A 16,738-nucleotide genomic window follows, 5' to 3' on the forward strand; every position below is an offset into this window, starting at 1 on the left:
CTGTTTATAAATTAGCAGATAAATTAAGGGGCTTGATTAATGTGGACAATTTTCAAGGTGTTTCTGCACACAATAATGGCTCAACATTTACAGCCGAGACAGTCCACCTGAAGAAAGTGCCTCAGAATCACATGCCACCGGCCGCAGAGCTTGCTTAACAAGGCAGCAGATGAGGTAAGGACTTCTGAACAAGCAAATAGGCTCCTAGGGGGAAAAAAATTGACTGAAACTGCAGGAAGTACAATGGTGGTGAGCAGAAGACTTATGAATCCATGTGATTGAAACATCTGATGAAAAGGTGAGAGCTACTATCAAAACTGAATGAACACATTGAACAATGTCGCAAACAATAAACTGTAAAAGAATTTTATGTTTTATATTTTAGGTTCCTTAAAGTAGGAGCCCTTTGCTGTGATGACTAAAATATTAACCTTTGGGAAGTTCTTTAAAAAGACTCTGGAAAACGATTTCAGGTGAACACCTCATGAAGCTGCTGGAGAGAATGCTAAAGGAGCAAAACAAAGGGAGGCTATTTGGAAGAATCTAAAATATAAAAATGTTTAGAGGTATTTCACACTTTTTGTTTACGACATTAGTCCATGTGTGTTCGTTCATAGTTTTGATGCCTTTGGTGAGAATCTACAATGTGAATAGTCATGAAAATAAAGAGACTCATTAAGTGAGAAACTGTATCTAAAACTTTTGACCGGTAGTGTAGATATATATATGATTTTTTAAATATATTTTTTCATATCTTTATTTTTTTGTGTTTTGTGGTGAAAAATACATCGGCCAAAATCTCTGAAGAGTATAGAAGGAACAGCGCCACCTACAGTCCGGGTTCGGATGGTCGCAGTTGTCTGTGGGGCAATTTTTCTCTGCTGGTTTTTGTTTTTATTATTTGTAAAGATGAAAATAAAGTAAACTAAATTTAACTTTCTGTTCCTGTTTTTTGGCACGAAAAGGAAAATGGCTTCTATTTCATTTGCACATATATTTTAAATTAAGAAAAAAGGTTTTTTCAGTGTTGTTTTTAGAAAAAAATCCAGTTATTAAACTAGATTTAGTTTGTTTTTATTCCAAAGGATTTTCTTAAAGAAAAATATGAAAAATGCAAAAGTAAAAGCCGTATTTTCTTTTATTTCAGATAGCTTTGTTGTTACTACAAAGTGCACTGAATTGGGGAGATGTAAAGAAGAGGCACGTTTTCTTACGTCTTGACGTCATCTGCAGCGTTTTTCCGCCGTGTTCTTCCGCTGCCGGTAGACAGAACGTGAAACAGCTAAAGAAGAAAAGCAGAAGTAGCAACAACGACCTCATAAACAACGATTTGCTTTTTGTTCAGGTTCTGAACCACAGCGGAGAGACGTAGAAACAACAGAGTCCACAGAACTGTAAATTCTGACCAGTTACAGGTGAGTTTAACGTTTTATTTTACACCCGGATGATATGAAGCGGCCGCTAGGTGAGGAGCCTAGCTGCTAAAATGCTAACTGGTAGTTTACTGTACCGGAGCATGGCTGATACTGGTCATCACCGAGCTAATTGGTCAAACTGGATGGGTTTGCTTCCTTTTATTTCTAACACTGTAAAAAAGTCATGCTTGGTTTCCGTCTCTTGACCGAGGTTCGGCTGCGGTTCCAGGGTAACTAGCTAACAAGGCGGTGCTCGGTCTGGGAGGGAAGGGGGGCTCAGCTTCAGGGCGGGGAAGCAGCTTTCATGCTGGGAGAACAAGGCTACAATCATCAACCGATGCTGGAGACGTGTCTGGGATACACCCAGAGTTTTTTAGAGGCGAGCAGGAAACTGGACGCTGATTTTAAGAGGTTGTAGCTCTTTAATAAATTCCCGTACAGCTAATTTATAACGGTTAACTGCTACTAACGTTAGCTACCAGGTTTCTGATGCGTCCGGTTAAATCTTACCCTGATCCAACGAGTTGTCCTACCGGGACATCAATTTGAACCTAAACCCAGCAGTTCAACTTCTAACTTCTGTGCTTACTAGCTTACAGGGAGCAGCACAAAGCCCATCTGTAAAACACAGGCCCTATTCAGGTCTGGGTTAACTTGAGTCCTGCTGACTCAGACACAAGTGGACAGCCTTTAGTAGGAATTAGAAGACAAAAGAAACATTTCAGAAACAGTTGTAGATACAGGCAGGTGATCACATTTGAATAGGTAATAAATAAAAATAATACTAGATACTGATCATGTTCTGGGTGTGTTTTCTTTACATAATCTAGAATGGAAAAAGAAATATCCTTTATTGTCTGGTGTATCAGCAGCACGGTGACAGGTAAATAGAAGCATGCTGATTCATATAAAGATGGCTTAAAAAAATAAGATAAAAGGAGACTGTACATTCAGGTCAAATTTACATAATAGGAAAAGAGTTTCTGAAACTGCAATGAGCAGTAGCAAATAACAGGTTTGTGGGGATAGCACAGCTCACTGTAATCCCAGACCCACCGATAGGATCAATAATGGCAGCTGTGGCCGCTTTGATACCATCACACTGACTTGTTCACAACTGGTATTAAAATCTGTCCTGAATGATCAAATCTGTTCACCGCTCTTCATGCAAATCACACACAGTGATGTTAAACGATGGGCTATCAACAGGTCCATTAATGTTTCAGTAAAATCACAGTTGCTACACCTGAGTCAGTTTGCTCACCACAACAGTGGCCTTTTAATCTAAAGGCAAATTAACAGGACCTTTTCTGTATTTAATCAATGACAACATCAATAATAGGATGTTCGTTAATATGTGTAGGTAAAAATAATCCCACCTTCAGTTATACCGTCAGATGGTGGTTTAATTGTTTTACTTTAGGACCCAAATTTGAACTTTGAGATTTATGGTAATTATTTTTTTCCATTGTAATCCGGGAAATAAATGCTGTCTAAAGGGTCAGTGGGTGGTTCTGGACTGTAGAAAGTAAGTAGAGCAGTACTTTGTATCAATAATGAATCATCTCCATATCATGTGATGTTCTAATAATGTGAAGCGCTGTTTGTAATGCGCTATATGTTGGCTATTATGTTCTAAGTGTTCTGGTTCAGCATCCTTAGCCTGTTGGATGTTGTCTTCCTGCAGGAGATTGTCTCCTCTGATGGGGTACAGAGGGAAAGATGTAACAGTATGTAAGGGTGTGGGCCGTGTTGTTTTGGATATGCATTGTTTCGTATTTTTGCTCTCAACCTTTTTGGACAGAAAAAGGAACCATCTGCCACATGGTACTCACACATCGTCCCACTGCGTGGACACGGAGGTCTGTCACTCCCAATAAATAATATCTGTCAGCAGGAGAAATCCCATATGGTTTAATCAGGAGCCATAATTTCTTATGCTATAATACTCAGCTGGGCTTTTGGTGTCTGTTGAGCTGTTCTCAACCTATCCTTCTGGCAGCTGAATTTATGCCACACCTTAATTTTAGCACTGACTGCATGGCCAGAATATGGAGCTGCTTCGACGCTGGAGCATTCACCTATTCAAGCAGGACACCTTGTAAAAATGTTGAACATTCGAGCCACTTCAGTAAGCCATCGTCTTCTCTGTCTGTGTGTGTAGGTGAGCCACGATGGCTGTGAATGTGTACGCAACGTCAGTGACCAGCGACAACTTGAGTCGACATGACATGCTGGTGTGGATCAACGAATCTCTCCAGATGAACCTCACCAAGATAGAAATGTTATGTACAGGTAAGAACATGTGAAGAACATGTGTTAACTGTCTACAAATTCACCGTCAGGCTGAGTTTAATTCAATCAGTGTTTCACCATAAGTATAAGCTTGTTCTCTTTTTAGTTGAAAACGTTTAACGGTGAGTTTTCATGAAATCAGTTGGTTTAAATTGTCCAGAATCTCTTAATCTTGAATTAAAACGGTTAACAGAGTTGACCGCTGGAGTCCAGCTCTGTGAAGATCCAGGTTTTTCTGGTGTCGCTGCTGAATGTCAGCTGAGTTGTAGTTCCATCTTGTGAGCGTAGTAATGCAGTCTGCTGCATTCAGAAGTCGAGTATCGGTAAACGTTTGCTAAGGAGTGACCTCTGTGATCCTTTACAAGTTAATGGATCCCTAAAAGAAAACCTGAGGGCAACAAAATACCTCTGTAGACTCTTCCAGTAAGAGCATTTCATTGTTGGGTGATGAGGACCATGTGGAAAAAGGGCTTTTTGACAAGATGGAGGTCAAAGCTGCTGCTTCTCTGCTGAATTCATCTTAGACTGATGAAAATAATCCATTAGAATAAATATCAAAATCACTGCATGGCTTTTTGGTTGTTCTTTTGTTTTTATAAAAACAATAATGTCGGGTTTAATGTGGCGCGTTTCAACCTGGAGAACATCCATCCTCTTAATATGATGTTTGTAGATTTCACTTCAGCCATATGCAGGTTCATTAACTCAGTTATGTTGCTGAAGAGAAAAGAAAGACTCCTGTATTTTAATGTGTTTTAGTCGTTGTTCTGTTTGTTCCTACAGTCCACTTCAGCCTTGGTGTCCATTTATGTTTCACCAGGATGTGAAAATGGGTGTAAAAGGTTCTGAGGTTAATGTGGTTCTGTTCATCTTTTATTGAGATTAGTGTCAGTGTTTGAACCAATTAGTCTTGTTTGGGAATTAGTGGTTGGAATGAAAGAAGGAAGTCATTTACAGTTTCCCTTTCAAATGTTCAACACTTATATGATCAACATCCCATTTCCAGCCGTTCTCCTTCACCTCCAGAACAGTGTTTTTGGTTCTGTCTAAATGCATTCATGTTGAATAGAGAGGGTGGTTCAGTTATCAAAGCAAATCAGAGTCTTTGAAAAATAAAGAGGTGGGGACAATAAAGCCTTTCAAAGAATATAGGTTTGCAGTGTTAGGTGTAGCTTTTGTATTATATTCAATGCAGGTTTCCTTTGATTCGCTGTTAAGTTTAGCAAAGTTCTGAAACTGTGGCCCCTCATCACCTCTTGCCTGTCCTCAAAAGAGGATCGGAGAAAATAAAACCGGATCTTTTCAGAACTAAAGCCCAACAGCTGTCCAGCAGCTCTGTTAGGAGTCCGAGGCAGAGAGGGCTTGTAATCACATGTTGCAGCGAGGGCATTTTTAAGGCAAGACGAGGCAAGTTTATTTATACAACACTGTTCAGACACAAGACAATTCACAGCTCCACAGCTGGGAAGAATAGAAACTAAATACCTCTTCTTTTGTTTAGTTCTGGTCGTGGGACCATTGAGTAAACAGGTGTCTGATACCCTGCGGGTTCTAGACGGTTCATACCAGACAAGGAACCAATAATAAGATCTTAGGAAATACTGCTGGGACGTGATCCATTTCCTGGTGTTGGTCAGGACTCTGGCAGCAGCATGTTTGGATGACCTGTGATGAAATTCAGGTTTGAGAGTCGAGTCCAAACTTAAACCCGAGTTTCTGGGATGCTTTTATTTTTTAGCCTGATGAGTCTAGTTGAGTTGATCTTTAACTACGTTGAGCTTCAGAAAGTTCTGACCCATCATCAGAATCATCATGGAAGGAGATGTTGTAATCTAAGCCTATGGGACATGTAGATGTTTTCAGACCATAGGAGACTAATTAATAGTTTTTACAACCTCTTCATCTTTTCTTGTTTCGGACAGGCGGTGCCGACGCTGCTCATGTCCTTATAACCATGTTTATAGAAACTTTACAGCTCCTGATTTCTCTGCTCAACACGGACTGAAATAAAACTAAAATGTTTCAGTTCCAGATAGATTCACACAGTTTATCACATTTATTTGTACCTCGTAAGGTTGAATTTCTCCTTCAAGCTTTTAACTAAATAATAACAGCAGAAGTAATGTTCCCCTTCTTTTAAAATATGAAACTTAATGTATGAGTGATTATGTCATTAAACACAGTGCTGCTGGCTCTGTCCGCCATCTTTGTTGTTGTGATTGTTGGTGAATGTTGCGTGCAGGGACGTGGCTGCATTGGCTATGAACAGATTATTATACAATCGCAGGGTTTCCCTGGCAACACCAAAGCAACCAGCAGCTCCACGTTGAGCTTCCTAGTAACAGGTCCAGGAAGACCAACATTCTTTATAATCCTCAGAAATAATAAACAAATAAATTGAACATTTGGTCAAAAAAATGTATATTGTGGGGGGGGGGGTTTCCCTGAAAAGGAGCCTTGAAGAACCCCACATGATGTCATCTTTGTTTGCTTGAACTGGTTTATGATCTTTTATATATGTTGTTATAATATTCTGGACTAAGGCTGAAACAATTCATCTTGATTAATTGATTATTGAATTCATTGTCAACTAATTTAGTAATCATTAACTGGAGTATGCAGACTCAACATTATACAACATTGTACAAAAAATATTTAAGACGGAAGAACCTTCTCTGTCTGTAAATATGTTCTATCCTTCAAGTAGCTTAGCTTTAGCTTCAACTGGTTCAAATTCTGTACAAATCTCATAATAAGCACCTTTTGCTGTCCAATTATTAATCAATAAATCAGAAAAATAGTCAACAGATTCATTGATTTGCAAAATAATCATTGGTTGCAGCGCTACTCTGGACATCGAAGTATAAAATGTTCACCTCGAGCTGCTAGATTAGTTGTCTTATCTGTGGGTTCCACCAAACGTTGAAACACCACAATATTGAAGCTGGTTTCCAGTTCTCAGAGTGGTGTTGGCCAATTTCACAGCTTTTTCTACATCTGGACCAGCAGAGCAGCTGGATTTCAGCCGTATGTGTGTTGTATGTTGGCTCAGCAGAGAGCTGGTAAGAGAAACCGTTTACAGGCAGGATTTTGTCATCTGTGTTTGTGTAAATGTTTTTTTTTTTCTGAACGTGTTGCAACTTAAAACTAGAACATCTGCTTTTTGTCCCTCAGCAGTCTTGGCACCTAACAGTGTTTAATGAGCCTAATGTTGGATCAGTCTAAAATCACCAAGCAGAAAAAAACTGAATGTCTGATCTGCACCTTAACTATAAACCTGTTGTTTTTATTGGTTTTCTGTTTATTCCTTTTGGTTCCTTTTTCTGTGTGATGTCAACAGTTTTTATACTTGTGTAATGGTGAAACATTGTGATTAGTGTTCTGGTGCTGATGAATAAACATGGGAATAAGCGAGTATTGGTGCTCCATGCTGTAGAGTAAGGTCTTTTTTTTTAAAAACGGTGGAGTGTTACCAATGTGCAAGTTAAGAAACAATTAGTTAATTGTTACAGAACCTTCTGGGCTAAAATACATCCCGTGTTGCTCCTGAACAGGTGCCGTCTACTGCCAGTTCATGGACATGCTGTTCCCCGGCTCGGTGCCTCTGAAGAAGGTGAAATTTGGCGCCAAGCTGGAGCATGAATACATCCATAACTTCAAGCTTCTGCAAGTTGGTTTCAAAAAGATGGGGATTGACAAAGTAAGTTTAGACTCGCAGCTAACGGGTCCTCTCTGCTTCAGAACCGATTAGCAGCCGGCTAACCTTGTTTTGTGTTTGTCCAACCCTGCATGTCCTAACTGGGTGACTGTCTTGTTTCAGATCATTCCAGTTGACAAACTGGTAAAGGGGAAGTTCCAGGACAACTTCGAGTTCGTCCAGTGGTTTAAGAAGTTCTTTGATGCCAACTACGATGGGAAGGAGTATGACCCAGTGGCAATGAGACAGGGGCAGGATGCCATGCCCAGTCCTGCCCCATCAGCTCTCAACAAACTTCCCAAGAAGACGCCGAATCAAGGTCAGAGTTCCAGCTGGTCTGATCAGCCAGCATCTGAGTTTGGATTGACCAAAGATTTTATCCATAGATTCAAAGAAGGAACAGAATCTGATCAGTAATCCTCCTGATTCTTCTCTCATCAGCTCCCCAGAAGCCACCGGTTGCAAAAGTGGCACCAAAGTTGGCTCCTGCTGGTACAAGGAAACAAGGGATGGGCGGTGGAGATGAAGAGAGGGCAGAGCTCATTAATGAGGTCAGAACCTGCCAAACTGTAGATATCTTTCATTAAATATGATTTTAAGATTTTTAGTTTTATTTTCTTATTTACATACAATTTTTGTACTTTAATGTTTAAAATGGCTGCATAAGTAAATCCTCAGTAAGTCAATCTTTATTCCTACCAACAGATAGAGATTCTGAAATCTACCATTCAGGACATGGAGAAGGAAAGAGACTTTTATTTTGGTAAGTTGAGGAACATTGAGCTGATTTGCCAGGAGAAGGAAGGAGAGGGCGACCCCACACTGCAGAGGATCATCGACATCCTCTACGCCACAGATGTGAGTTGGTTTTTCTGTCTTTCAGCATAGTTTTCTTTCTAAATTGTTACCTTTTTAAATAGACGTCTGATTTATTACCGTCTTCGTTTTACCTTAAAACAAATGAATTCCCAGCTGTTAGCCAGCGAGGCAGGCTGGGGCAGAGTAAGCAAGCAGTGGGGGCTCCGAGTGTTCAGAACTAACCAGCAGCTCTGCTGTCACTCACTGGTCACCATGTTCTGGTTCCGTATGGGTGGGCTCATGTTAAAGTGAGACATTATTGTCTCTGGGTACCAGGTTTCTCACATCGTCCCCAGGCCTTTTCTTGCGGCCTTGTTACCACTGAGTATCTGTTTGTTTTTAAAATAATGTCCTGTTTCTATTGTGGTTCTGATCTCTGGGTCACTAGATTCTATGACCTCTGATCAAACCAAATTAACTATGAGTGACCTCTTTCTGATGGATATTTGTTACTGGAGTCACATAACCACATTTCCACACACTAAAGCCATGGTGCCCCAGTCCAGTCCTAGAGAGCTACCATCCTGCAACCTTTAGATGCATTTCTTCTTCAGCACACCTGAATCAAATGTCTGGTTACCGGGCCTCTGCAGAGCCGAAGGACTGCTGATTCATGTGTGTTGGAGCAGCGATGCATCTAAAAGTTGCAGGGTGGTATCTCCAGGGCTGGGCCTGGGCACTGCTGCACTAAAGCAACATTTATCGTATGATTTCCAGACTGGAAAGTTCAAAAAAAAAAAAAGTCTACAAAACTGCAGATTAAAGATGCATCAGTTTTGTGACCAATTTCTGGTAATTAGTTTTAATTTTTTTGACTAGTTCTGTCTTTTCTTTAAGAAGTAAAATCAGGATTTTGACACTGTCTGGAAAAGCATGGAATTTCCTTGCACCGTTTCCCAGGTCTGGAATAATGTTAAGATCAGGGATTTTGTGGAGCCTTTTTTTCTTGTCTCCAGTTTTCTAAAGGATGGAAATCTGCTGCTGCTTTAATGGCTGCGGTTGTTTTTACATTGATTGATATTTAAATGAAATCCTTCTTTGATTTACCACATCCCAATCTGTTTCCTTTCTACCCATTAGTATTCTGGACTTTAAACTACCCACTGAACAAAAACAATCAGAGCAAAACAAAGAAATGTCAATTTCACTACTTTTGGGACCTTAGACAGCTACAAATGCACCCTGAACTGGGCCTTTGGTCCTAAACTGGGTCTTTGATAAGTTTATCTGTTAGCCCAGATGCCTAAAAAGCTTAGGAATCGACCTCCACCACCAGTAAAACCAGTATCATTGTTGTGCAACCAACCGATGAGAGAACCTTTCTAGCAGCTGACGGTGAACATTTTGGTCTCCGGTGTCCATAAATGTTAAAACAGCAGAAAAACATCTGGAAAAGTGTGGAATTTGAGGAACAATGTTCAGGAACCCTGCATTATAAATCAGAACAGCATTCAAAATATAGTTGAAAACTTTTGTGCCATAAGTAACCGTTGGTATCAGAAGGGATGAATTTGGGTTCGATGCGTTGCTGTAAAATGGTTTACTGTTCTAAATAAAGGCAAAAAGATCGCAGGGTTTACTTTTTAAATCTGTTTCACCATCTTTACATTAGCAATTAGCATGATTAGTATTACAAACTGTAAACTGTATGTATTTGCTTGAGAATGTAGATTCACTCTGAAGTTTCATGGCCGAGACCAGAAGCTCAAAAGGATAAATCGAAACAATCTGGTTGTCCTTCGTTCAGCTCTTCTCGTATCATCAGAGGTCTACGTCTGTTTTAAAGCAGCATCCTGAAGGAACAGCCGAAAGCCCCGTTAGAAAGTATTCTTCTTTTTAAATAGTTTCTTCCACCGTTTTGTTTCCTCTGACTTTGCTTTAAGGGATCTCACTGATACGACATCCACAGTGAAGAGTCTTGCTTCCACGATTTGTTAGGAGGTGTGCTGCATTCGCTGACTGGAACTAGATTGGAAACCTGAGTTTCTAACCTGCAGGTCAAGCTGAAGATTGACCTGCAGTAGTGAAGGACCTAAGTTAATGTCACCCAACCATTGATTTATGGGACTTCAGGAAGCTTAAAAAGGAGGTTGTTTTTGTGGCCTAATCAGGAAACCAAAATATGAAAAGAGTTTCTGATTTATCTGGTTTCAGAGGTTTAAAAGAGCAGCAACCTTTCAATGGTTTAATAAACCATAAGCAGACCTGCAGCGTCGGGGCAGGGTTCCTGGTTAAAGGCTTGAACACATGGTTATATACCGGAAACCAGAGTGAGCTAAAGATTTGATGGGCAGATGTGGTCGGAAAGGATTCTTCATGGAGATGACTCTTTGAGCTCTAGTGAGAGCAGGTGGAAGTGAGCTGGGAGAGGTGGACGTATGCTCCGGAGGTAGGAGGAAAAAAGGCTGAGGTTTGGGAATGTGTAGAAGAGGGTTAGTGGATGGAGCTGCTGCAGAGAAGGTTCATGGATGTAATGCAGGAGGATCTGCAGGGGGCTGGTGAGGTTGAAGCAGATGATCTACTAAATGGAGCAGTAAGAGAAGAAGACCTGGACTTGGAAACCAGAGTTAAACCTAATGACATGAACACAGGCCTAATGTAAACATTTAGGAGCATCATATCAAGACTGCACAGATGTCCATAAGGAAGCATTATTTTGTAACTTGATACCAGCTGTTTGAGTCTCCATGTGATCTAACAGATCGATCCTATTTGTCTCTGTCGTCGTTTCTCTGCAGGAGGGTTTCATAATTCCAGATGCCGAAGAGCAGGAGGAGTTTTAATTCAAGACTGCGAGCAGATTCTCACTTCAATGTCCTGGTATACAACCCACCTCAGAGTCCTTTATCAAGCCAAGGCGGCTTGGTTTCACCTCCGACACCAAGCCCATTCTCTATGTCACTGTCTTCAAACCCAACCCCAGCACTGCCCTGTAATCCAGTCCTTCCCAGAACCAGACCTGTGTGTGGATTTTGTTGTGGACTCAATTGTAAAAAGCATAAGCGATATTGTGGCTGTTTTTATGTGTGTGTTTGTTTGTATCTGTGTGTGTGTGTGTGTGTGTGTGTGTGTTTAAAAACCTGTTGAATGCAAATGAAGAAACTCCTCCTAATGACCCGGCTGGCCTGCCAGCACTTTGTTCCAAACTAACCCTGAATGTTTAGTTTCTGTCACGGTGCTGCAGCCACTCTGTGCCTCTGCTGGTGACGATGAGGAGAAAACGAACGCCTCTTCAAATTCTGAGGGTCATGTTGTCTTTTTCTCTTCATGGTCTTGTTTTCATTAGTCATACATGTTCTCAAACCAGATAGTCAAAAAATGTCATCAGAAAGGTCCAATTTGAACGTTATTTGGTCCGCATGCAGAGCAGTGATGGGTATATAAATGGTTTTGATGTCCCTGCAGCTTGCACTACTAAAACAGCCACTAGAGGGCAGAGTTGCTGGCAGTATCTGGAGCATCAGACAGAGCAGAGTGTGAAGCTCAGCAGACATTTGGGAATTCTTTGTAGGCACATTACACAACACTTGATGGACTTAAAATGGGTCGCTTTTCTGGTTTGCATGAGGCTGGGTGGTTGTACGGAGCGAGTGCCTGGTGCTTGAGGCGAACTGATGCCCCAGTGACCCTATGTTGGACCCAGTTAGCTCATAGAGCCACCCACACGTTTTCATTTGTCCGATAGGACTGAAGGGTATCATGCAACCCTGAAATGTGAGCCCACCTCAACTCCTTCGGGTGCTTTGTTAGTACAGTGTGTCGGGTCTACGTGGCATCCTCCTTGTCTGCTGACCTTTACTCTGGTTTGTAACTATCTGGTGCTCTGGTAACTGTCAGTAAAATCATTCCTCCAATGCACACCCTAGTGTCTTTCTAGACGTTCCAGCTACTCGCAGATCAAATTATTTACGTATGTGAACGTACCAAATTACATCCAAATCTGAGTTGGGCTCTTGACTTTTGATGCCTCAGAGGATGTTCTGACTTGAAGCGAAGATAAATATGAAAATGGTGGACTGCAAGCATTCACACTAAATATTTACACGTTTAGTCTGGGACAAGGCAGCAGTCTGGTCTTCTGGCCTTTTGCTACCTTTGAACAGTCTTCATTTGGTGCAAAGTGCTTCTGTCCAGTTATTCTTGTGCCGTTTTTGTCAACGTATTTTTTATTTTATTCCCTCGCCTTTATGTTCCCTTCTAAGAGTTTACTTGTGCAGAAACCTTTCTAAGGGGAGCTGAGTTGCATTTCTGTGTCCTTCGTTTTCACAACCCACCGATTCTCACAAAACCGTCAAATTTTAAGCTGTTAAAATGTGCAATTCCAAAATCCAGGGGGAAAAATGGCTTCATCTTGAATTAAAAGTGAGATGAGATGCTTGAACCTGCCAATCCAACTTTCAGTAATGAATCGTAGAAAGTGCTAAAAGTTGTTGCTGATCAACAGTGACTGTTCTGTAATATGTGTGATGTTGGGAAGATGCACTCCTGTTCACACCTGTAGCCTTTAAGCTGGTTCTGGTTTTTATTTTTAGAATATCGCAGAGAAACTAACCAGCTGCATGATGAACACTGTGAGCCTATGATGGAGACGCCTCATCAGATCCTCCTTCCAGTTTGCTCTGGATTCATAAAATGCTCTTCTTTGACTGGTTTCTCATGCTAGATTCTACTGTTCCCTTCATCTGGGATCATTCAGTACGAAAGTGACCCCTTTTAATTACAATTATTGTTCTTTCTGGGTTTGGTTGGAGACCGGGTTTTCTAACTAATGTAATTTTGTCACATTTGTTTCTAATTTAACCAAAACACTGGTGTTTAGTCCTGTTAATAGAAACTTTTTTCCAACGGCCTTATTCATAAAAATGTTTGTCAAAAAAAGAACTGTTTGGGTTTTATTTCCCATTAATAGAAGCTCTTTTTTTCTATAAATATTTTTCCTGTACCTCTTGTGTGCTGAAAAATAAAATGCAGGATGTATTTCAGGCAGATGCTCAGCCACCAAAGGGCGCAGCAGTTCACCTTTTTTTGAAATACAGCTCTATTTATTCTAGTGTAGTTGCACAGAAAATGTTCAAACTCAGATGAGTTTTTAAGATTTGATCTCTGAATTAATCTGTGTTAAAGCTCCAAGCACTGCCAGGAGGAGAACGTATGGTTGCAGCCCAGGAGCCTTGTTTTTCTCCATTTAATTAGTTGCTTGACTTCACCAAGAGCAAACCTCGGTTTTGACCTTTTAGAACATTTTGGGTTTTTTATTTTTTGAGAATGTGTATGTTTTTTTTTTTCTACTATCAAAAAACATGGTTTTTAAGCCCTGTTTGTAAGCCAAGTCCGTGTTGTCTTGTAGTCAAGTTTTAATTCGGATCTTATTTGTTTCTCTGACTACGATTTCCAAGCTGTAGTTTGGGGGGTGGGAAGGAGGTTTATGGCTCCCTGAAAAATCAAATAATTCAGTTTTTGAGCAGGCTGCAGTTAAAACCATTTAAACAATGGCATTCATTTATATAATCTCATTTAGTTTGATTTGTCTAATAAAAGGCTGCTCAAAAAGACGTCTTTCCAAATAATGAGGCTGGCATGTCTGGAACAGACACTAGAGGGCAGTGCAGGTGGAAATCCATGTGGTATTTTCAGGCAGTTAATGACCCTGCCAAGTCCTTCAGAGCAGTGAGGGAAGGTCACAACCGTTGATCCTTCATGGACGTGTTAAACAGCATCACCGTGACTTGGTGGAGTTTGGTTGGTGTCTTGTTTTGGGGAGGCACGGAACTAGGAGGTTGAATCATGAAAAATACTGGGACTGTGGCTTTGGGCCACCATAATCTCTATACACTCCACATGTTGGGGAATCTATGACCCCCACAGCCTCATGCGAACCCACCATGTGACCTCCACTAAACTCCATCATGTGCTTCTGATGCTGTCTAAGAAGCATCATCTCACTGCCAAATGGGATGGTTCTGCTGCTGAATGAAAACACCATGCCAGAACTTCTTCCCTGTGATTCTCCTTGTTGGGTTTTTGAGACTCAATTGATTTCCATCCTCATCACTGGTCTGCATGTGCACCAAATTACCTCCAAATCGCGCCGTCCTATCCTCCATGTTTTTAAGGATGTGCATGGCTGCAGGAGGGCATAGTTAAATGTTTAACATTGTAAAATACCAAACTTCTTCAGCGACATTTCATCATGACCTAAAACCATTTCCCACAGCTGAATAAACAGCCAAGAAATTACTTAATCTGACTTCTATATTAAAAGCCATTGAAAGATTAGTTTTAATTGTTTGTGGCGCGCAGATCGGACTTCCAGGGTCAGCAGAACAAACCCTCGCCTGCCTTCTCTGTCCACTGTGACTTTTAAGTCCTTGAATACCTAAAATAGACAGAAAGGAGACTTTCTTCATCAGAAGTGCTTTTTGTCATGCAACGTTTTACACTGTGGCCTTTTGTACCAAATCAACCAAGTGCTAATGTCTTCTCTTACTGCTGGAAGGTCTCTGAATGTTTTCTGCTTCATGAGGTGTTTTTTCTTCCAAGCAGCATTTTGATTTCTGGTTTTTATTTTAGTGGATTTTTCTTTACATGAACCTGAAAGAGCTCCTTCTTGTTGAGACTTTTTCTGCTCATGGGTCCTTAACTTTAAAATCTCACAGAGATTCCTGCTGGTAAAGACAGATCAATAGTTCTTCCAAATGCCTGCTGTAGCATATTGGACTTTTACTTTGAACTAAATGTTTCTGGGCAGAATGAAGATGTGGTATTAACCACAGACCTCTGTGTTCTCAAAAACCAGTGCTGGTTAGTATTTTACACTGTGGGCCAATGGCCACCTGACCTTTCCCCTCTTCTCTCCTCTCTGTCAGGGCTCTCTCTGATGCGTTTGTTACACTCTGCTGAAGTTGATCTTTTTAAATCACATTTTGTACAAACAATAAAACAGTGTTTCATTGTCAAAGGCTGGCTTTGATTTTGTACTATTCAAAAGAAGAGCTAAATATGTGGCTTTTCTCTTCCTAGAAACACAGGACTTTACATCTCTGCCTCAGCCCTGAATTGCCCTGATAGTGATAAAGTCAGTCTCTTGATGTTGGAGGAGCCATTGAAAGTTTTAGTCATAGACTGGTGTGGTAACAGTACTGCTGAACACAAATGTTTCAGGTCATGCTCTTATAATGACAAAATATCTGCCACATTAGAAAAGTAAAGTTTATACAGGATTTTTTTTCATTGTCATCTGTTTGATTTTTATTTCTGTCCTGTAGGGGGCGCAATATAGTTGAAAAAGCGCTCAAGGTTGAAGGACATTTTCTTCTTGAGCTGATCCAAGGTAGTAAAGGGCACCACAGAGCTCTCCTATTTATAGTCCTTACTGGGTCTGTTTTTTAAGCATGAATTTCTTTGCAATTTATGTTGTGCTTTCCACACTCTACACAGCTGTGAAAACGTATTTACCCACTGACTGATTTCTTCTGTTTTTACTTTTTTGACACATCAGACATAGATGACCTGAGTCAATAAAAATGCAGTTTTCAAATTATTTCCAATTTTAAGGTAAACGTTTTCCACAGCAACTTGTTCCTATGAGAAAAAGTAATTGCTGCCTAAACATTGTACCTGTTTATTATGCCCTAGGGGGCAACAACTGTCAAAAAACATTAGTAATAAGTAGCAATGATTGTTTTAATTCAGCTATATTGCAGGCATGTATGGCCTGTTTAAGGTCATGCTGCAAACCCTCATTTTTTAGCTGTGCAGGGATGGAGATGCTTGTGTGCTGAGTCATTCTCCTGGTGAACAAACCAAGGCGTTTAAGCTTATGCTCACAAACTGATGGCCGAATGTTTTCCCTCTGGATTTTCTGCTTGGAAGCAGAATTCATGATTCCATTAATTACGCCAAATTGTTAATTACTGGATCCTGGATAAAAGACCTAACCGCTCTTCAAGCGATGGGCTAGTCTAGTGCAGCTAGATTTTTACAGTGCCTTTAAAATGTATGTAAACCAGCATCATACTTTGGGAATGCTTTTCTTCAGCAGGGAGAGGGAAGCTGGTCAATGGGAAGATGTAGCTAAATAGAGAACAATCTTGGGAGAAAACTCTTAGAGGCTGTGAAAGACTTGAGACTGGACCAGAGGTTGACCTTCCAGTAAAACAACGATTAAAGAGAAGTAATGGTGCAGAATGATCAACTATGAAAATATTTTCTCTGCCTCAGTTTGATGTATCTCCTAGTATAATCCTTGGAAACGTGTTTGTAACTGCTTTGTGAAAAAATAGCTTAAAACAGGAACTTCTAAATCAAATTTTTAATGTTCTTATTTTACTTTTCTTATTTCATTGTTAGTAGCCTGCACTAGTTTTGCGACTTGAAACTGGGTGTGACCTGATCACTTCCGAGTTGGATTGAAAGCAGCGATGGGCGTTTTCACTCCCAAGACACCATTAGGGATATTAAAGGGAGGTTGACC

At 40.6% G+C, this 16,738-nt stretch overlaps 1 protein-coding gene across 1 annotated transcript; it reads left to right on the plus strand.

Annotated features, from left to right (window-relative positions):
* Positions 1–1,235: 1,235 nt before the first annotated feature.
* mapre1b (microtubule-associated protein, RP/EB family, member 1b) lies at positions 1,236–15,223 on the plus strand. The gene is made up of 7 exons (XM_047368518.1): positions 1,236–1,415; positions 3,580–3,710; positions 7,265–7,410; positions 7,531–7,726; positions 7,849–7,958; positions 8,113–8,265; positions 11,004–15,223. Exons 2-7 carry the CDS (start codon positions 3,590–3,592, stop codon positions 11,046–11,048), a joined length of 771 nt encoding a protein of 256 aa, XP_047224474.1. The 5' UTR covers positions 1,236–1,415; positions 3,580–3,589; the 3' UTR covers positions 11,049–15,223.
* Positions 15,224–16,738: the final 1,515 nt, after the last annotated feature.

Source organism: Girardinichthys multiradiatus, chromosome 1, assembly GCF_021462225.1.
Source record: "Girardinichthys multiradiatus isolate DD_20200921_A chromosome 1, DD_fGirMul_XY1, whole genome shotgun sequence".
Taxonomy (NCBI): domain Eukaryota; kingdom Metazoa; phylum Chordata; class Actinopteri; order Cyprinodontiformes; family Goodeidae; genus Girardinichthys; species Girardinichthys multiradiatus.